General features: G+C 41.2%; 1 protein-coding gene across 1 annotated transcript in view; it reads right to left on the bottom strand.

The window, feature by feature from the left end:
- Nucleotides 1-22441, bottom strand: part of GRM8 (glutamate metabotropic receptor 8) — a 379997-nt gene that overhangs the window by 37743 nt on the left and 319813 nt on the right. Inside the window, exon 8 of the mRNA XM_068400373.1 lies at nt 16724-17659. Coding sequence (XP_068256474.1) covers nt 16724-17659 — 936 coding nt within the window. The remainder of the gene's footprint in view (nt 1-16723; nt 17660-22441) is intronic.

Below are 22441 nucleotides of genomic sequence, written 5' to 3'. Positions count from 1 at the left end.
GCCACATGGGTTTGCCTGTGTCTTTTTGATGACTAGATCACGAGATAGATGCTTTGCCTGCTGTGATCTCTTCTGCTATACCTCACTCAATTACAAGTGCTAGCTTACCAGAAAAGACATTTGAAAAATTTCATGTGTTCCTCAGCTTCAGAGCTAAAAATCTTTTCCTATATTTGCTATTGAACACTGTCTTTTAAGTAGTTTTCTGCTTCTCTTCTAATATCCTTCTGACCATGCTGTTTTGTAACTGGGAAATGTTGTGCAGTACCTGTTTTACCTGTGAATACCTGCTGTTATTCCATGTGAGTTCAGTGGAGTTAAAAAAAGGACAATCAAGTTGTGTGCCTTTCTTCCCTTCATTGTTCAGCTATTTTTATTGTACTGTGGTACAGAGGAGGACATTTTCTGAAAAAAAACAAATTTATGCAGGTGCTGTGTCATCACTTCTACCAGTGAACCCGAGAACATCACTTTAATCCCATCCATATGTTTCAAAATATCAAGTAAACATGACCTTGATGATCACTATGAAAACAATCATTTGACCGTTCTACTAGGGTCATGTTTCTGGCAAACTGAATGATTATGAAATCACTCTCAAGTCTGGAAAGCACCATTTTAATAGGGAGAAAAAGTCAAACTGCATGTACATACTGAAAATTCATGCCTAAAGTTAAGAGGATATTTCATAATTAATCCATTTTTAGCTGGATTACTAGGAAAAAGATAACATTCTGCCTCTGTTAAATTCTGACCCTCTTGGCTTAGTTTATATGGATCTCTCTATTGGCATTTTATTCCTTGTTAAGAAGCTTCACTGTAAACTGAAAGAAAAATAGGCTTTCAAAAAAATTGATATATATGACCAATTAAAGCCTTTGTTTTGTAGAAGGTAGTCATATATGTATTGAAATTTTTGCTTTTGCTAAGCCTTTTAAACTAATTATTCTGGTTTCATGCAAGAAAGAGTTTACAGTTATGTAAAATGAAATATTTGTACACACACATACATACATATTCAGTGTTAACAATCTAATTAAAGATTATTCCCATAATAGATTTAGTTTTGCTTTTTAATAGTAAGCATAAAGCTCACTAGTCTGTGTGAAATCAGACTTCCATCATTTTCTGGTTCCTGGTATTTACATCTTTATGAGATATGAATTTAACATTCACTGTCCCCTACATGAAATTTTAGACTTTTATTGTATTTATCAAATTTGCCACAAATTTTACTGGGCTTATATCTAATTAAATTTCTGGTCTGGATTTTGTATTTTTATTGAATGTTCAACTCATTGGTTTATTCTCAGCTATACAAATGATGACAATTCTTAAACAGTATGGTCACAAGGGGCTGAAACACAGATCAACTTACTGTGCTTTACAAAACTAACACTTAAGTTGAGTCACCATAATTGTCCTTAAAAATTATATTAGTCTAAAGGAAATATAGGGCAATGTGGCTTTCATTAGGTGCTGATCATGAGTCGAGTTCCAGATGTGGTGATGAGCTTGTAGATGCATTGTTACTAAGGCTCAGCCTATGCGTGGCAATTTACCAGTCCACAGCATTTTATCATGTTTGTAAGATCAAAACCTTGATAGTGTTACGAAACCTATGCAAAACTGGAATTATTGTAGTAGGAGATAAGAAAGATGAGAAGCTGAATATCTACTCAAAGCTAAGCTACAAGCCTTTTTAATTTGTTTCTTCTGTCATATGTGTGTTTACTTGTTTTCAGTAAGGTAAAAGCACTGTTAAAGCTACAACAAAGGCTATTTTTGTACTGCTTCCAAGCTGGCAGGAGCTAGCAAGTACAAGAAGTCTCACAAGACCATCCCAGGAAGAGTTCCAACCCAATTTCTAGACAGTGCTCTATTTAAAGATTTTCTATTTTTCTTCACAGAAGTGTAAAAGATGGTTGTCATTATCTTTCTATTGCCCATAGATATATTTTTTTCCCAGTATGTGGGTTTAATATATCATTCTTAAAAAAAAAAATCCCTCTTCCTGTATATTTACAAGCTTATTCAATTCCATTTTTCAGTGTGATAAATTTTCTTAAAGATATTTTCTATACAGTTTGTGTTATCACTAGTTTTGCTTTCTCCAAATTAAACCAGTACTTTCAATGCCTTAAGAACCTAAGAATTTATAAAGTGCAAGTCACTTCACTGTTTTGAAGCGATGGCTGAAAGGAATGGGGTCCTGTCAGGCCACAGGGCAGCACTGCAGCTACTCACTGAAAGATTCACTGGTCAGTAACACATCAGCCTGAGACCAGATTTCAGTCTGAAATGAGTTTGTAGGCATATATAGTTCTGTGAGGATGAGCTTTTTATTAGGCATCTGAGTCCAAAAATTGCTACCTGTCCCTTCATTTTGAATGTAGAATAATGGACTGTATTGAACAAGATGCAGGAACTGCATTTGTCTCAATCCATTTTTTTGTAATAAGGTTCCATGATGCAACATTTTATGTGCATCTCTTGAATCCCCAAATCCATTCTTATTGCATACAGAGAGGGTGCAATTGGTCAAAAGAAATATGCTTGCTTTTAATGAACTGTTAAACTGCCTGTGGTCCTCTTCAGATGCAATGTGGCTGGGCACCAGTTGTTGGTGCCTGACCACCAGGGCATGAAGCAGTTGAGAGCATGATTAAACTGTAAGATGTATTATCTTTTTTTTCTTTTTATGCAAAACCATCAGTGACTTGGATGCTGTCCAGTGCATAACAATAACATAGAGGACCCCATCTCACATTTACACTTGTAGATGAGAGAAAATTGTGACAGTTTATAGCATCTTAATACCAGAGAGATCTCTTTCTTGCTATGCAAAGACCATCTAATACAACCGGAAGGATTTCTCTTTAACTGCAGTTGTTGAAGACAACCAATTTTTGGCACTGAACAAATAAGAGCCAAAAGATCAACATTTTTATGAGGTGAATCTGATTTCTAGAAACACAGTAGATAAGGCATAAGGTTTTTTCCAGATTACTTCTTTGAAGCATTTGTGATCTTTCACAAACTACCCTCTGTGATTACTGATTATTCTTTTCTAGATTAGAGAAAGATGACAGAGATATTTAGCTATCTGTACTTCACAAAATTGTTTCTACTTCTCAGTTAGAATTAAGTACTTACCACAGAAGCCAGCATGTAGCCAAAAAAGTCTATTTAAAGTTCTCTGGCAAGCATTCCTTCTTCATATACCTGTTACCAACTCTGACATTCCCCAGGATGGGGCAGGAAGCAGATCACAGGCAAATTTAATTTTTCTGACAGCTCTTTCCTGTCTTTGGAAAAGAAGCTATCATTCGTCATGGGGTCAGAAGCAAACATGTCAGACAAGAAAAATGCTGGTGTTTTCCATTATGTGACAGGTGCGCATCTCTTCAACGTACACAACTAGGTATGCCAGCTCAATGCTCATACTGGAACAGACATGCAACCATGCAGAAAAGAACAAGGTATACAGCCTTCAGGTGCACGCATAAGTGTCTCACTGAACTGAAAAAAATTACTTTATATTTTATTAAATAATCCACTTCTTTCCTAGAGAAGCTGGCATTTTCTCTGTTCCTGATACCTCCTAATAACCTTAAAATTAAAATCAGTGCTCAGTGCACATACTTTAAATGTTAGTGGCTTAATTAATATTAAAGTAAACAGAGAAATTAAATTGCAACCTGTAGGCGTATCGTAAAACAATAAAGTTGAGTCTTTAAAATTACGTATGCATTAGCTTTGCACGAAGTCCTTCATTCAGCAAGAACGCTTGCTGAAACTTGGGCACACACTATGATGAGTAACAAAAAAATTTAAATAGGGGCTAGAATGTTAAGAAGTAGCTGCAATCAGTCCTCCACAAGATTTCGTTGAGTGGGTACTACAGTCTGAAAGAAATCTCCCCCCTAGCTTTCATGCACTTTAAGCAGGCAGGTCACACCTACATGACATGAGCCAGCAGAAGCAGAGGGACCTTTTTTCTTCAGTCCAAGGGGGTTTCAGCAAACCTTTGCAGATGCGTTTCACCTCAAAACAACTTGAAAGGACTTGGGAGCTTTGTCTCTTTTTTCTCTAATCATTCACTTCTGGAGCAAAGCAGCTAAACAAGGGAGCAGATGACTACCCCACAACGAATGCTATGATCTTAAATTATCAAAATGAGCCTGAACAGCATCTAAGTGAACGGAGCTCAAGATATCTTTTTGCACAAGAGATTAACTTGACTGACTACAGTAATCCCTTCTGATTTCTTATTTAATCTAATGCAGTTTAGATAATTTCACTTAGTATAGTTTAATTTCTAAGAAAGTCAGTATTTGTCTTAAAAGTGGTCAGAAATATTTTGATAAATGTTTCTTTGAATGAAAGTCTGGCATTACAGTTAATAGTCATTTCAGACGTTTTTCACTTTAAGAAAGTGGGAACAGTTTAAAAGTTGTCAAATTATCCTGTTTCAATTTCAAAACTGATCTGCTCCCAAAATTCATTTTAAACTCAAAAAGATAGAAAAGGTTGAAACTGAAAAAAAGCTTTCTAAATGCCCACAATATTTTAAATGAATCACAGAATCACAGAATCACAGAATGTTAGGGATTGGAAGGGACCTCGAAAGATCATCTAGTCCAATCCCCCTGCCGGGGCAGGATTGCCTAGACCATATCACACAGGAACGCGTCCAGGCGGGTTTTGAATGTCTCCAGAGAAGGAGACTCCACAACCTCTCTGGGCAGCCTGTTCCAGTGTTCAGTCACCCTTACAGTAAAGAAGTTTTTCCTCAAATTTAAGTGGAACCTCCTGTGCTCCAGCTTGCACCCATTGCCCCTTGTCCTGTCAAGGGATGTCACTGAGAAGAGCCTGGCTCCATCCTCATGACACTTGCCCTTTACATATTTATAAACATTAATGAGGTCACCCCTCAGTCTCCTCTTCTCTAAGCTAAAGAGACCCAGCTCCCTCAGCCTCTCCTCATAAGGGAGATGTTCCACCCCCTTAATCATCTTCGTGGCTCTGCGCTGGACTCTCTCTAGCAGTTCCCTGTCCTTCTTGAACTGAGGGGCCCAGAACTGGACACAATATTCCAGATGCGGCCTCACCAGGGCAGAGTAGAGGGGGAGGAGAACCTCTCTCGACCTACTAACCACACCCCTTCTAATACAGCCCAGGATGCCATTGGCCTTCTTGGCCACAAGGGCACACTGCTGGCTCATGGTCATCCTGTTGTCCACTAGGACCCCCAGGTCCCTTTCCCCTACGCTGCTCTCCAACAGCTCTGTCCCCAACTTGTACTGGTACATGGGGTTGTTCTTGCCCAGATGCAGGACTCTACACTTGCCCTTGTTATATTTCATTAAATTTCTCCCCGCCCAACTCTCCAGCCTGTCCAGGTCTCTCTGAATGGCTGCGCAGCCTTCCGGCATCTCAGCCACTCCTCCCAGTTTTGTGTCATCAGCGAACTTGCTGACAGCGCACTCTAATCCCTCATCCAAGTCATTAATGAATATATTGAATAGAACTGGTCCCAGAACCGACCCTTGCGGAACTCCGCTAGACACAGACCTCCAACTGGACTCTGTCCCGCTGACCACTACTCTCTGGCTTCTTTCCTTCAGCCAGTTCACAATCCACCTCACTACCCGATCATCCAGACCACACTTCCTCAGTTTAGCTGCGAGGATGCTGTGGGAGACAGTGTCAAACGCTTTACTGAAATCGAGATAGACCACATCCACAGCTTTACCATCATCTATCCACCGGGTAACATCCTCATAAAAGGCTATCAAGTTGGTTGAGCAAGACTTCCCGTTGGTGAAGCCATGTTGACTGCCCCTAATGATCCCCCTATCCTTGATGTGCCTAGAGACAGCACCAAGAACAAGTTGCTCCATCACCTTTCCGGGGATGGAGGTGAGGCTGACCGGTCTATAGTTACCCGGGTCCTCCTTCCTGCCCTTTTTGAAGACTGGAGTGACATTCGCTTTCCTCCAGTCCTCAGGCACCTCTCCTGTTGCCCATGACTTAGCAAAGATGATGGAGAGTGGCCTAGCAATGACTTCCGCCAGCTCCCTCAGCACCCGCGGATGCATCCCATCAGGGCCCACGGATTTATGGACATCCAGGTTGCTTAATTGGTCCCTGACCCAGCCCTCATCAACCAAGACAGATTCCTCCTCTATCCTGACTTCTTCTGAGGCCGCAGGGGTCCAGGGCTCCTCAGGACAGCTTCCAACAGTATAGACAGAGGCAAAGAAGGCATTCAGTAACTCCGCCTTCTTTTTATCCTCTGTCTCCAGGACCCCCACCTCATTCATCAGTGGGCCTACATTGCCTCTAGTGTTGGCTTTACCTGCAATGTATTTGAAGAAGCCCTTTCTGTTGTCCTTGACCTCTCTTGCAAGGTTTAATTCCAAGGAGGCCTTAGCTTTCCTAGTTGCCTCCCTACATCCTCTGACAACAGACTTATATTCCTCCCAAGTGGCCAGCCCCTCCTTCCACGATCTGTACACCTTCTTCTTCCACTTGAGTTTGCCCAGCAGTTCCCTGTTCAACCATGCAGGTCTCCTGGTACCCTTCCTTGACTTCCTACCTGTTGGGATGCTCTGATCTTGAGCTCGGAAGAAGCAGTCCTTGAACGCTAACCAACTATCTTGGGCCCCCTTACCTTCTAGTACCCTGTCCCATGGGATTTCCCCTAGCAATTGCCTGAAAAGGCCAAAGTTGGCCCTCCTGAAGTTCAGGGTTGCGATTCTGCTAGCTATTCTGTTCCTGCCACATGAGATCCTGAACTCTACCATCTCATGGTCGCTACAACCAAGGCTGCCCTCAACCTTCACCTCTTCCACCAGACCCTCCTTGTTAGTGAGGATCAGATCCAGCAGCGCTCCTCTCCTAGTTGGCTCATCTACCATTTGCATCAGAAAGTTATCATCAATGCACTGGAGGAACCTCCTGGACTGGGGATGGCTGGCTGAGTAGGCCTCCCAGCAAATATCAGGGTAGTTGAAATCCCCCACAACAACCAGGCCCTGTAATTGCGAGACTGCTCTCAGCTGCCTGTAGAAGGCCTCATCACCCTCCTCATCCTGATCCGGTGGCCTGTAATAGACACCCACAACAGTATCACCCCTGCCAGCCTGCCCCTTAATTCGCACCCACAAACTCTCAACTCGCTCCTGATCTGCCTCTGGACAGAACTCAATACATTCTAGCTGCTCACTCACATAAAGAGCAACTCCACCACCTCTCCTTAGCGGCCTGTCTTTCCTGAACAGGACATAGCCATCCATGACCACATTCCAGTCATGCGAGGCGTCCCACCAAGTCTCTGTAATTGCCACTAGATCATAGCCCCCCGACCGAACACGGATTTCTAACTCCTCCTGCTTATTCCCCATGCTGCGTGCATTAGTGTACAGGCATTTCAGGGAGCGAGCTGGGCACACCGATTTCATCCCAGATTCACCCCCTGATTTCACCCCAGGGGGATGGGGGGCCTCCTGGTCTACCTCAACACTAGAGCATTGCCCCAGTGGTGCAAGCCCAGCTACCACCCCATCCCCCTTCGAATCCAGTTTAAAGCTCTCCGAATGAGCCCTGCTAATTCCTGTCCCAGAACCCTTTTGCCCCTACGACATAAACCTTTCCCATGTATTACAGTCACACCTGGTGTCTTATAAAACCAGCCATTATCAAAGAACCCAAAGCCCTGCCTGTAGCACCAGTCTCGTAGCCAGGCATTAATAGAGAGAATCCTACTATTCCATCCCACGTCATCACCTGAAAATGGAAGGAGGGAGGAGAAAACAACTTGCGCCCCAGACTCTTTCACCAACCGTCCTAGGGCCTTGTAGTCTTTCTTCATCCCCCTCAGACTACGGGATGCAGCTTCTTCCCCACCTGTGTGGAAGATCAGCAGGGGGTAGTAGTCTGTGGCCCTCACCAGGTTGGGGAGTTGCCTGGTGATATCCCTGATTCGGGCTCCAGGCAGGCTGCAGACCTCCCTGTGATGGGGGTCAGCTCTGCATATTGGGCCCTCAGATCCCTTTAGGAAGGAGTCTCCAACCACTAAAACTCTTCTCTTCTTCCTTGTGGAGGAGGTAGCTATACGCCCGTCAGGTTTTTCTGGCTGTGGTGGGACCTCTGATATAGGTTGCCTCTCCACCACATCCCCATTGGACCGGCTGTATTCCACTAGGGCTTCATATCTATTGCTCAGAGGCACCTGTGGAGGCAAGTTAGGCAAGGAGGGCACTCGCCTTTTGCCACGGCCATAGACTTGTCTCCACTCACTCCTCCCCTCTAGGTTACTGTTTTCCACCTGAGAGGGGCAGAGTACAGTGGTCCCTCGATCCTGGGAGCTCTCCGGCAGGTGCTCCCATTTTTGTTGCAGGGAGGGCAGAGCCTGGCTCCACCAGTCTATCTCCATTTCAGCCTCCCGAATGCTCCTAAGCCTTTCTACTTCGGCTTGAAGCCTTTCAACCTGGTTTTGCAGCTGTGCCGCTCGGCCAAGCAGATGATCTACTTGCTCACAGCGCACACAGCCCCCTGACACCACAGAGACGGTGTAGCATTCCCTGCAGCCTGCAACCTGCACCATCGCCTCCTTCCGTGGGAGCTCTGTCTGGGTTCCCACATCCATTTTGGTCTTCTTCTGCCGGGTAGATACCATTGTTCTTCCACTGAGCTGGGAAATACCTGTTGGTGGCACCCCTGGTTCACAGCTCCTTGGCACCTTCCTCGCCTTGTGCACTGGGAGGGAGTCAGTGCCCTCCCCAATGAGCTGCAACAACTGCAGCCTCTCCTGCCCTGGGACACACCCAGTCACTGCTGACTCACCCAGGCACTGCTGAGTCTCCCTCACCCTCTCCCCTCTGGCCAGGGACTAGTCCCTGCCCTCCAGGAGGATCTTATCAACGGTAACAGGGGGTGGTGCCTCCGGCTACGCCCCCTCCTCTCCTGATTCGTTGCCGGGAACCTCCGGGTCCGGGGTCAGAGGGAAGCAGCTCGGGGCTGATGCTCGCGGGGGGCTCAGGGGGGGCCCGGAGTACGAAAAACCGCCCGGTTAAGCCCGATGTCGCCCTCGCCCCCGCACTAACCTCAAGTCGCTGCCGCCGCTTTTCGCTGCTGCCGCCGCTGCTTTTCGCTGCTGCCGCCGCTGTCATGACCCAATCCATCATTTTTGTCTCAGCTATTAGCTAATAAACTTTTTCCATAGTTTTCACTTGTGATTCTAGTGGGAACAGGGCAGCTTTTCCTAGGAAACAACTTGTGGAATGGGTTCCCACAAAGTGACTTTTGAAAGAAAAGAGAATTACTAGATTTAACTGGTTTCTCATTAGGAGTACTTTTTAAGCAGCAATTTATGCAGCCACACCAGAGAAGTATGACCACTCCTCTGTCCTCTTGCACCAGTTCATGGAAGGCTGGGGAGGGAAGATAAGATTTTTAGGGCTGCTGCAACCATTACATTTGTTCAGCTGATGGGTGGGCCCAGCAATGTCCGTGACCTATACTGCACTGAATATCTTCACCAGCTGAAGGGAAACATGCTGTCTCAGGCATAAGCAAGGAGTGAGGCACTTCCCTCACAGAGGGAAAGGGAGAAGACAAAGATTGGGCAAAAAATTGTGACTCAGTTGTACTCTTATTCACATCACTTTTCCCCACTCTGCTTCTACAGCAGAACAACAAAGTCCTAATTTCTGCCGAGGTCTATGTCACAAATCCTAGGAAATTGTCAAATTTAGAAATAATTTAGCTCATGAAATATTTACATTTGGAAAAACATGAAATGACAAAACATTACAAAAAGCATCTCCTTTCTTAACATACACTTTCCAATGAGAGGGAGGGATATTTTTAATCAAACAATCGGTGAATTTTATCTAATTTTCTATGTTCCAAAACATGTAAAAATTCAATTACTGATAGTTTTCTTTTAATCCTGCAGGTCCTCCCTTATTCTAAAGATTCTGAAAAAAATCAGCAATAACACAGAAATTTAATTTTGAACAATGATAAACTGTGGAAAGTATCACTTCAGCAGCATTCTAACTTTAGATCCTGTAATAATGAAAATTAGAAATGGTTCCATATATCCCTTAGATTAATCCTCATGCTATGCACAGTGTTGGCACTAAAGATTCTAGTTTAATCAAGCCAAACATTATTCATAAAATGGAAGAAATACTAAAATGATAAATTGTCTGTCTTTACTTTTTCCTGTGATGTGTATTGCATGGACTACCTGCAGAACTAAATCTCTGAATATGATCAGAATTAGTAGAGAATGCTTTGAGGTGAAGAAAAGGCTCAGTGCAGTCTGCTTCATTAACACAGTCTGAGGAATCATTAAGATGTTTTGGTTTCTTACAGTCACAGGAATACATTTAGTGAAGAATTCATAATATAAACACAAAAAAAAGATGATTTGTTTAAATTTTGTAGAAATATGGGGGAAGTAAGGGGTCTGCACCTGAATTGTCACTAGTAGGTTTGATTTTTTTAAGCTAAAAAACTTATCTTACTAGACTGATGGAACTACCTCTCCCTCCCACTGAGAACTGAGTAGCTTCCTCTTTACAACTACAAGAGTAGCTTACAAGTCAAATTAATATTGAGATACTCTCGTGAGTGTTTCTAGCTTTTTTTTGCTGTTGCTAACAGCTGGATATAAGCATAGTATTCGCATGATCAGCAAATCCAGGATGAAAACAGCTGGAATAGTAAGATCATACGGATAACAATTTATGGGAAGATTTCTACCATACTTTACAATCTGTTTTGCCTTTACTGCAGTTATGAAAAGAGAAATCAAACTTGTCAGAATAATTGGAAAATCCATTAAAATTTATCTGCCTTCTTAGATTACACCTTGCAATTGCTTCCAATGGGAGGAAAAGGAAGAAATCATTCAGCATTTTCTACGGTCCTCTTTTCTTAGCATAAAGTGCAACCTCTGCTCTTTTACAGTACAGGAAACAAGTATTCATTACTGAATGCCTTCTTTGCCTCTGTCTATACTGCTGGAGGCTGTCCTGAGGAGCCCCGGACCCCTGAGGCCCCAGAAGAAGTCAGGATAGAGGAGGAATCTGTCTTGGTTGATGAGGGCTGGGTCAGGGACCAATTAAGCAACCTGGACGTCCATAAATCCATGGGCCCTGATGGGATGCACCCATGGGTGCTGAGGGAGCTGGCGGAAGTCATTGCTAGGCCACTCTCCATCATCTTTGCTAAGTCGTGGGCAACGGGAGAGGTGCCTGAGGACTGGAGGAAATCGAATGTCACTCCAGTCTTCAAAAAGGGCAAGAAGGAGGACCCGGGGAACTATAGACCGGTCAGCCTCACCTCCATCCCCGGAAAGGTGATGGAACAACTTGTTCTTGGTGCTGTCTCTAGGCACATCAAGGATAGGGGGATCATTAGGGGCACTCAGCATGGCTTCACCAAGGGGAAGTCATGCTTAACCAACTTGATAGCCTTTTATGAGGACATAACCTGGTGGATAGATGATGGTAAAGCTGTGGATGTGGTCTATCTCGATTTCAGTAAAGCGTTTGACACTGTCTCCCACAGCATCCTTGCAGCTAAACTGAGGAAGTGTGGTCTGGATGATCGGGTAGTGAGGTGGATTGTGAACTGGCTGAAGGAAAGAAGCCAGAGAGTGGTGGTCAATGGGACTGAGTCCAGTTGGAGGCCTGTGTCTAGCGGAGTCCCTCAAGGGTCGGTACTGGGACCAGTTCTATTCAATATATTCATTAATGACTTGGATGAGGGAATAGAGTGCGCTGTCAGCAAGTTCGCTGATGACACAAAACTGGGAGGAGTGGCTGATGCACTGGAAGGCTGCGCAGCCATTCAGAGGGACCTAGACAGGCTGGAGAGTTGGGCGGGGAGAAATTTAATGAAATATAACAAGGGCAAGTGTAGAGTCCTGCATCTGGGCAAGAACAACCCCAGGTATGAGTACAAGTTGGGGACAGACCTGTTGGAGAGCAGCGTAGGGGAAAGGGACCTGGGGGTCCTAGTGGACAACAGGATGACCATGAGCCAGCAGTGTGCCCTTGTGGCCAAGAAGGCCAATGGCATCCTGGGCTGTATTAGAAGGGGTGTGGTTAGCAGGTCAAGAGAGGTTCTCCTCCCCCTCTACTCTGCCCTGCTGAGGCCGCATCTGCAATATTGTGTCCAGTTCTGGGCCCCTCAGTTCAAGAAAGACAGGGAACTGCTAGAGAGAGTCCAGCGCAGAGCCACGAAGATGATTAAGGGAGTGGAACAACTCCCTTATGAGGAGAGGTTGAGGGAGCTGGGTCTCTTTAGCTTACAGAAGAGGAGACTGAGGGGTGACCTCATTAATGTTTATAAATATGGAAAGGGCAAGTGTCATGAGGATGGAGCCAGGCTCTTCTCAGTGACATCCCTTGACAGGACAAGGGGCAATGGGTGCAAGCTGGAGCACAGGAGGTTCCACATAAATATGAGGAAAAACTTCTTTACGGTGAGGGTGACCGAACACTGGAACAGGCTGCCCAGAGAGGTTGTGGAGTCTCCTTCTCTGGAGACATTCAAAACCCGCCTGGACGCGTTCCTGTGTGATATGATCTAGGCAATCCTGCTCCGGCAGGGGGATTGGACTAGATGATCTTTCGAGGTCCCTTCCAATCCCTAACATTCTGTGATTCTGTGATTCTGTGATCTTGTCATTCAAAACAGAGTATTTACAGGTTAACATAATACATGATGTCTTTATTATCTGTGAATGAACATGATTCATCCACCTGTCAAAACCGGTAAAAGGAAGGAAATTTTAAAAGTTCTGTTTGTCAAATAGGGATGCACTTTAGACAGCCATCTGTCCTCAGCTGGCTTTTGTGCAGTCTGCCGTTTTAAATTCCTTTTACCCAGAGGTTCATCAAACATATGTTTTAATCACTAAGCTAATTTCACTCTATTTTTCCGTGGCATTCCAGTCATCATGACATTTTAGACATCTCTATTCCAGATGATCCCAGTACCTCCAGTGTTTTGCCACATGCACGTGCACGACATCGATGAAGGCTATACTCACAGAATGCTTTCTCACAGAATTTCACTCCCTTTCCTCTAAAGCACCTCACTGACATTTGTGCAAGTGTTAGAAAATTGGTATTTTATGTCTTAGGGTTACATTTTTCATTCAGTTCAACAACGCACTGGAATAATTTAATTATCTGTAGTGGGTTACTTTCGTAAAGCAGCAGCTGTCAAAACAGGCTTGATCACGAATGGACAGAACCATGAATTAAACAAAAAAAATCACACAGGACTTAAAATCAATGCTCTTATTGATCTCTGCAGAATATCTGTAGAAAAGACAATCTAAAAATGCTGTGTTTAATAGCACAGGGGTTTTACATTCTACTGCTTCAGGTTAAAGAGAAACAATAAACATGGAGTTCCAAAAAAGCCACAAAGCTTCGGTTATGCAAGGTTATTTTGGATTAGTATTTTAACCTTTCGTTAAATGGCCATAGATGTATATTATTTTTAATTTCTTGAATATTATATAGTAGTTTTCTCAATTTTGTATTAGTTTTAAACTTATATGTAAACTGAGATAACATATATGAGTAGAAACAGCTTCTGTTATAAAGGGCTGTTCGAAAGTTACAAATGTCAAGACTATAAATCAACATATTCCCACTGAGTCTTGTCAAGTTACCTTACTTTTACCATGTTTTCTCTTATGGATGTGTCATACCATGCAAATTCAGGCTTTTAACTCAGCTGTATTAACCAGCTAGAGACCCAGGGCTCCTCATATGCACGGTGAAGACAGATGAGTTTCCCATCCTGTGCTTCACAGCAGGAACATATGAGCAAGATTCACAGTCTACCTGTAGAAATATACTTATGCCCATTTACATGGCGTTCGTCACTCGTATTTGAAATTTGACGGACACCAACACTCAATTTATGGACTTGTGATGACTGTACGGGTTTATACTCCTCTAGTTTCTATTCAGCATCTCTTGGCAAATTTGCACTTTTGGGAGCTGACCCCAAGGCCACTAAATGTAAAGGTAACCTTTCCGTGACAGTCTATGAGTTTTGGATCTAGACACCTGTTTTTAGCTTTTTTAGCATTTTTAGCGGTCCTATTTTTTTGTTTATCAGTCAAAATATTTTGACAGTGAAATAAAAATAAAAGTTTCTCAATATGCTTTCTACTTAATCTGTGCTCATGGAATAGTTAATTAAGTAAATATAACCTCTCTTTCAAAAAATGCATAATGACTTCTGCTATTTTTGTAAGAACTACCAATGTTTAGAAAAACAGAAGTTCCTCAAAACATTTTGGAGAAGTTTTAAATACTGTTTATTCAAATGGAAGTGTGTCTAAAGCTAGTAGTTCAATGAATTGGTAGTTGGAAGTACACCTGGCTTGTAATGAATGCCATGTTAAATTTGATTACTGTTCACATTTCAAAAAAGGAACCACTGCTTTTAAATAGTACTTTAAGTTCCCCAGCTCATTGCTCCATTCTCTCTGAACAAACTCTAGCCATAAAAAAAATAATTTAAGGATTGTAAAATCAACTGCAAAGTGAGTAAGCACCTAACAAAAGTCTGTTTATTTAGTCTTTCATTTCTTTCATTTCTTTTATCCTCAAAAAGGTCATAATACCAAATTTCAAGTAAGATCTTCTATAATGTATTAGTTTGTTTTTAAAATGCTTCTTTTGGTGTTATGCATTAACTGAGAAACTTACAAGAAACTTTGAGATTATTCAGACAATGTATATATGTGTGCACTAAGATACAACATTTTTGTCCTATTCAGACAAACAACTTAATTGTATGAATGCATGAGCTATTATGATGCTGTCCATAAGACTCTGTGTGGAAACATGTTTTTATTTATTTATTTATTTGCAGCAAAAAATAGAAGCACTGTGAAATGAATTATCTGAATTACAGAGCTACTGTATTAGCATATTAATTTGAGTTTTTTCCTCCTGAAAGTTGCTATCTGAAGAATAAGAAATCATTTAGAAAGAAAGGCAACTAACAAATGAAATTTAGTGTTACAAGCTGTGTGATTTAGTATAATTTGTGTGTTCAGTCTTGGGTTTAATAAAAGAAATGCAAAAGAGGTGTTCATTAATCTCATCTTTAGAGGTCAAAACCAAATAATCTTTTACTACAAGCTAAGGTGAACCAATGGTGTAAATCAAAACTCACTGTATAGTTGCCAGCCAAGTAATATTTTCTGCGTTTCAATACTCAGAAATAGATTTCTTTTGCTACAGGTACTTGCCATAAAACTGACTGGCCCAAGCTGTTAAAACAAAAAGTACCACACATTTATATAGCAAAGTATTTTTCTGACTTAAGCCTACACATACAAAAAAGTCAGAATTTAAATACAATTCACCTAAACATGTTTTTTGATATCAAACAGGATTTTTTATCTTTACTTACTGTATCCATGACATGCCATTACCTTGGTACTCACTTCTCCGACTTAATCCGAAAGGCCATGGAAATCAAGCCTGATCCAATTCAGCAAGCCTGATTACTTCAACTTTTAGTGAGGAAAATGTTTTTCTGCCACACTCTCTCTCCCATACAATTCCTCTGCTTGAATTAGCAGGCATTTTATCAAGCTATACAGACCTATTCTTTAATTCTGCAGGCAGGAGTGCCCTCTAAACAAGAGACATGTCAAACCTTTGCACAATTACAAGTGGAAATGTTGACTTTTCCAAATAAATTAATTAAAATTAAAAGGTATATTTTAAAAAAATATAAAAATCATCTGTTAGAAGAAAAGAGGAAAGAATTTTTGTAAAAGACTGTTGACTTTAATTTCTTATTTTTAAGATTTTCCAAATCTTGCAGATTTGCAGTTTTGAAGATTGATGCTGGTATTATTGCTCCTTCCTACCTAACTCGTCATTTTCACCTCTATCAGCTGGATTAAAACTCACATAGTCGACATTTACCTCTGCTTTCGCATTAAAACTAAGAGAAGGAGAGTTAAATGTCTGACGTATTTTGTACTGCTCACCGTGACAATCAGGAGAGATCCATGCCAACTGAGCAAGGAATAACAGAAATCCTAGAATGCAACATTTAGTTTCTCATTAAAATATCAGGAAAATGGGGTTTTTTTGCTCTGAGATAATAATTAGTGAATTACGCTTTATATGATTGTACACACACTTCATTCACTCCTCCTATTCTCTTCTATTCTTTTTTTTTGTTATATGTGTCAACCAGATAGAAAAATAATTCTTTTCATTCTGCTCATTCTTCTTCATTATTTTTGACAAATGTAAGTTGATGTTCTTAGACTTCTGAAATGCAACCATTTCTATCAGATCTGTGGATTATAAAGATTTATAGTGCCTCAAGTAACAGGATAAAGAATCACTGAAGGATAATAATAAACGTTAGAAGAAACAGTTATTTAAGGATATATTGAGAAAATTTCAACATTATTATGCCAGTCACACCACAATCACATTCATTTTCCTGTGTTAAAATATAGGAAACCTACCCTTTGAATCATATATTTTATTATCTGTGAATTCTGAGAGTTGGTTTGCAATAAGCATTCAGAATTTACTCATTTGTAAATGTGAAAATATTGTAGTGTTACAAGTATTGCGAGACCAAAATAAAAAGAGGATAATATTTGATTTGTAAACTTGTCATCACTTACCTTCTCTGCTGATTGGGCCGTACCAAAAAAGATTGGAATAAAAGCTAACCAAATTATGCAGGTTGTGTACATAGTAAATCCAATGGGTTTTGCTTCGTTGAAGGTCTCTGGAACACCTCTTGTTTTAATAGCATAAACAGTGCATGTGACCATCAAGAGAATACTGTATCCAAGGGAACAAATGAGAGAAAGATCTGAAATGTCACATTTGAGAACTCCCCTAGCATTTTCTGGTTCAAGTGTCCTCTGCTCTCCATAGTCTACAATGATATGTGGTGGATCAATAGCAAACCAGATGAAGACTCCAATAAGCTGCATGGATATGAGACTGAAAGTGATCACCAGCTGGGAAGCTGGACTAATAAATTTTGGAGCTGTGACAGATTTTTTACCTTGTTCAAATATTCTGTGAATCCTGTTTGTTTTGGTAAGCAAGGCAGCATAGCTGAAACACATGCCAAGTCCTAAAAAGATCCTTCGAAACGAGCAGACCACTGTATCAGGAGTCGCAATCATTAAAAAAGTGATGGAGTAACAGAGAAAAATCCCAGTCAAGAGCACGTAACTGAGCTCCCGTCCAGAGGCCCTGACGATTGGTGTGTCATTGTACCGGACAAATGTCACAATCACAAAGGTGGTGGCAATTATACCAAGAATAGCTATGAAGACGGGCACGATGGCCCAAGGAGAATGCCACTCCAGTTTGATTATAGGGATAAGCTGGCAATCCGTACGGTTGGCGTTCGGTCTCTTATTAATGGGGCACAGTTCACAGTTGAATTCATCCACCTGGTAATGGTACCCCTCACAGCGTTCACAGTGCCAGCAGCAGGGCACTCCCTTCACGGTTTTCTTTCTTTCCCCGGCTTTACAGGGCAGGCTGCAGACAGATGCTGGATGAGTGTGTTCTCTATTAGCCCACTGCATGTCTTCTACCTGTGGGTATAAAAAATTAATGAGCCTTCTATTTCCCCCATTTATAATATCCTAATCCTGGCCACACATTTGTCATAAATCACTGCATGCTGACAGTACAAATACAGTTTACCATAATAAGAAACCTCTTTCTTTCTCTTGTATTGACTTTATGAAAGTGTTAAATGATTGTGTCCAATAAATCATTCATGCCACAGGCTTGATGAGTGTCATTAGTTTCTATTTATGTCTTCACTGCTGACCAAATTGATGTCTGTAAAGATATTTATTGACTCCAGGATAGTTTAAAAGTAAAAAGCCCTGTACACAGTGCTTTAAAAGTTAATCACGTGTAAATATAAATACCAGTAGTTCTCAAACGTTTAATTACAAAATAAGGCTATGTGAGTTTCAGATATGTTTCTGGTACAGTAAAAAAATAGATTAAAATCTCCTTGCATCAGCTCTGGCAGAACCAAGAGTGACAGAAAAAAAGACCTGTGATGCCACTTCTTCCACGAATGTGCATATTTTATACTTTTCCGCTTTCTAGTTTTTGAAATGCACAAGAGTGTTTTGTTTACATTTCTAGAAGATAAAAATGAGTATCTACTGCTTTTTGAATAATAATGGAAAAAGATGTCATGGCTACTACTTTAGTCCTCCTGATTTAAAAAAGTCCAAGGATCTTTTTGTAGTACAGAACAGATGAATACAATGCAGTCTTGTTTTGGAAATCTCAGATTTCTCCACAGCAGCACATTAACAAAATATACTTTTTTCATCCGCTTATCTACCCTTCCTGTATTTCCCACCCCTCCCCCCCCCACAAATCTGAATAGGAAATTCATGGATTTAAAGCATCTCCTGCTTAAAATTACCACTCAGTTTGGTCCCAGCTCTCCTTAGGCCACCCTCAGTAAAACAGTGCTCTGCAAGAGGTCACACTGAGTGAACCAGAGCAGTGCATGGAGCAAAGAGCTACTTGTAGGCACCAGAATCACTTTGTGTTTCTCCCCTGCTCCACCTTTTATTCCTTTGTTAGGTGGCAAGCACTCAGGGACATAGGATTTGCTTTGTTCTTGCCTATTAAGTGCTTAGCACTTTTGTTTAAATTTGGAGGCTTCATTTATAAGTGAAACAGCAGTAACAAAACTTTGTGTGTCAGGAATGTCTTCAGTTCCTTTTGGAGGAGGACAGAATGAGGACAGCTTATCAAGAGGAATAATTTTGGCCTTAACGGTTTATTTTTCCAGCAACTTTTCAGCAGTTTTGAGAGAAAATCACAATGTAACATTGCTGGCCTGATTTGCCTTCCTCGGAGATCCAGAACTCTAGTTACAGCACCTCGCGGGGTGAATAAAGCAGCAGCAAGCAGCCAGGCTCTTTGTCACCTCTGTTCACTCTTCTGCACAGTGTTGGACTTTACTGTCATTTGCCACTCAAAGGGACAAACAAGGGAGGAGACAAGAAACTAGCTCATGCAATCAGCTCTGTGAATTCCCAGAGTGACTCAAGGACTTCAGTGGGGTTTGGATTGGTCCTGAAGAATTTAACCATATTTTATATCAAGGACTGTGCTAATTACACAAAATGCAGAATTTGGTGACTATCTAAAAGGAAATCATTTAAGTAATTAGCTTCCTAAAAACTGTAAGAATAATCCATTTGCATGAAACAGCTTCGATAGAGCCCTAGCAGAGCACTTGACACTCTAAGAAAATATTCACCTCTGTTACAGTCTCCTGGTTTTAATCACTGAAATTTTCAAAGTCTGCATAACCCCCACTCTTTCATCTACTAGACAAGAGAGAAAACATGTTATGATGAAATCAGTGTCATAGCAAAGACGTATTCTCCTTCACAGTGTTGTTAGGAGAATAAATACATCAAAGCTTGTGATTTACTCAGATACTATGATAACGGGGGCAACGGGAGGCCATGGTCATTAATCCAGATCTGTGGATAAATTTGGGATGACTCAAAAAAAGAACAGTACTGCATATTTGCCATGTTATAGCACACAATACAGAATCACCAGAAGAGTACACAATGCCTGATCCAGCATAAACTTAGAATGGCATCAACAGGCCATATCTAATCTGGCAGAAAGCCTGACAGGATAAAGCTAAGGTGTCAAATTTTTTTAACATATTTGAACTAGCAAAGTGAGTTTATACTAGATCAGCATTTAACACCATGATGCTACAGTGTTTCTTATCTGGCATTAAGCATTCTAAAAGCCACATTTATGGTAATTTGAATCCATGGCTTAGATAGGTAGACAGAATTACTTTGTGTCTTTCAGTTTCTACCTTAATAAAAGAAAAAATAAAAAAATATCTTTTTATTGTACAGCAACTTAAGATTTCACATACTTTTGTCTTGACGGTGTTTTAATTGACTAGAAACATGCTTAAAAACCCTTCCAGATTGACAATACATTAGGGTGTCTCAGGTTATGCATCCCAGTGGCAATAACGGATAATAAATTCCTGTTTCTGAAGGTCACTGGTAAAGATTCATATCATGTTTTTCATTCTAGTACATCTGACACACGACCTACACAAGATATGATTTCTAGCATGGTTATGAATGTTGGAAAGCTCGCTGGCTAAACAAACTTGAGCCTTTCAGGTTTTTTTTAAATTAATTATAAGCACTATTAGCTGTTAGCAATGGAACTACTCAAACAAGAATGGATTCTTAAAGCATAAAAAATTCTAAATCAATGTAGAGAATAATCAGAATGAATAGGTGGTGCAGGTGCATTTTACAAGGTATATAAATTATGTTTTACAATCTGTCTTGTCTGGATTACTTTTTTTGGCAAAACCTACAGTTACAGTTAGGTTGACCTCTATTTCTGAAAAAGCTCTTAGAAAAATGTTATGAGTTCTTGCTCATGAGCTTTTTATTTCATTTTCTGTCTAACAAGAAAGAGAAGACGTATTCCCAAGAAATGTGTTTGAAATTAGAGATTCCCTTTAAGATACTTGCAGATCTGAGATTCCGGCATTGTAGGATTTTAACTCTGGAAGTGGGTGCAAAGATGGGATTCTCCCATGAACTCAATCATCCTGACAACTCAATTCATAGCTACATTAACAAGCAAAATGGCATAGTATGAGCCAATCTGTGGAGCAAATGTGTTGGCTCTGAGGATTTGATGTTCACATTGGTCAGTATTTGAAATTAGAGTCTGGGAAGAAAGGTTATATCGAACTAATTTTGACATAGTTCAGTGGACTGTATGCCCGGTAATGATTAAAGAAGATTAGATGTCCTTCTGGAAAGCATCTTCTGTTTTCATTTCAGCCAAAAGCAATCCAGTTCACAAAGCCTGAGACTCACTCCACAGTGAGCAAGTGTATTAAGTGGGAATCATTAGCAGACTCATTTCAAAAGCAGACTCTTGATTGAAACGAAAATGCTAATGTGTGTACACCCTCAGACTGCTATTTAGACACTACTGTAATAGAGGCAAAGTAAAGGGCAGGGGAAACTATACCTCAGAGTGAGCACTGCTTGCTTTTATTACATCCCAACGGTATGCATGCTAACGGTTTCTGCATATGCAGCAATTAAAGACTGAAAAGTCATGCTACTTCTGGTCATCTGATTCATTCCCAGCTATCCATAACCTGCAGCACTCTTTGCCTGTAATATATTTTTGAGCTATTATTTTGCATAATATGAATATAATAAAGAAATCCAGTACAAGACATAATCACAACAATGGTCTTAAAGCTCTCTCAGTTTTTCAGTCACTGCATGTATATACCAAAGGACCTGGCTTCTCAAACTCGTACAGAATCACCCATGTCATTATTTTTCTGTCCTTAGGTTATAGCACTATTGATCCCACTTCTTCTCTGAGATGAACTTTAGACAATAAATGATAGTAGAAACTGTTAAGAACAAAAAGTGAAGGAGGATCATTTGGGAACATAGAGCCAGGAACACTGTATAATTTTCAGAACTGCTGAAAACCTGTAATAGCCATAAACTTTAAAGGGAGTTGCTGGATGCTCAACATCTTTTGAAAATAATTTTTTTTTTTATGTAGACATAAACACTTAGCAGTGGAACTTTCAAAAGTGCCAAAGGGAACCTGTTCAGTTCAGCTAATTAATTTAAATAGGAGTTAAGTGCCTTATCTGCTTAAGTTCTTTTGAAAATCCCACTATGCATCCATCTGCAATTTTCACAATCTAAATTTCAGTAAAGTGTTTGACACTGTCTCCCACAGCATCCTTGCAGCTAAACTGAGGAAGTGTGGTCTGGATGATTGGGTAGTGAGGTGGATTGTGAACTGGCTGAAGGAAAGAAGCCAGAGAGTGGTGGTCAATGGGACTGAGTCCAGTTGGAGGCCTGTGTCTAGCGGAGTCCCTCAAGGGTCGGTACTGGGACCAGTTCTACTCAATATATTCATTAATGACTTGGATGAGGGAATAGAGTGCGCTGTCAGCAAGTTCGCTGATGACACAAAACTGGGAGGAGTGGCTGATGCACTGGAAGGCTGCGCAGCCATTCAGAGGGACCTAGACAGGCTGGAGAGTTGGGCGGGGAGAAATTTAATGAAATATAACAAGGGCAAGTGTAGAGTCCTGCATCTGGGCAAGAACAACCCCAGGTATGAGTACAAGTTGGGGACAGACCTGTTGGAGACCAGCGTAGGGGAAAGGGACCTGGGGGTCCTAGTGGACAACAGGATGACCATGAGCCAGCAGTGTGCCCTTGTGGCCAAGAAGGCCAATGGCATCCTGGGCTGTATTAGAAGGGGTGTGGTTAGCAGGTCAA

Source organism: Nyctibius grandis, chromosome 5 (genome assembly GCF_013368605.1).
Source record: "Nyctibius grandis isolate bNycGra1 chromosome 5, bNycGra1.pri, whole genome shotgun sequence".
In the NCBI taxonomy this organism is placed as follows: Eukaryota; Metazoa; Chordata; class Aves; order Nyctibiiformes; family Nyctibiidae; genus Nyctibius; species Nyctibius grandis.
The sequence above is the reverse complement of the archived record's forward strand: the minus strand, read 5'-3'. Positions and strand labels throughout refer to the sequence as shown.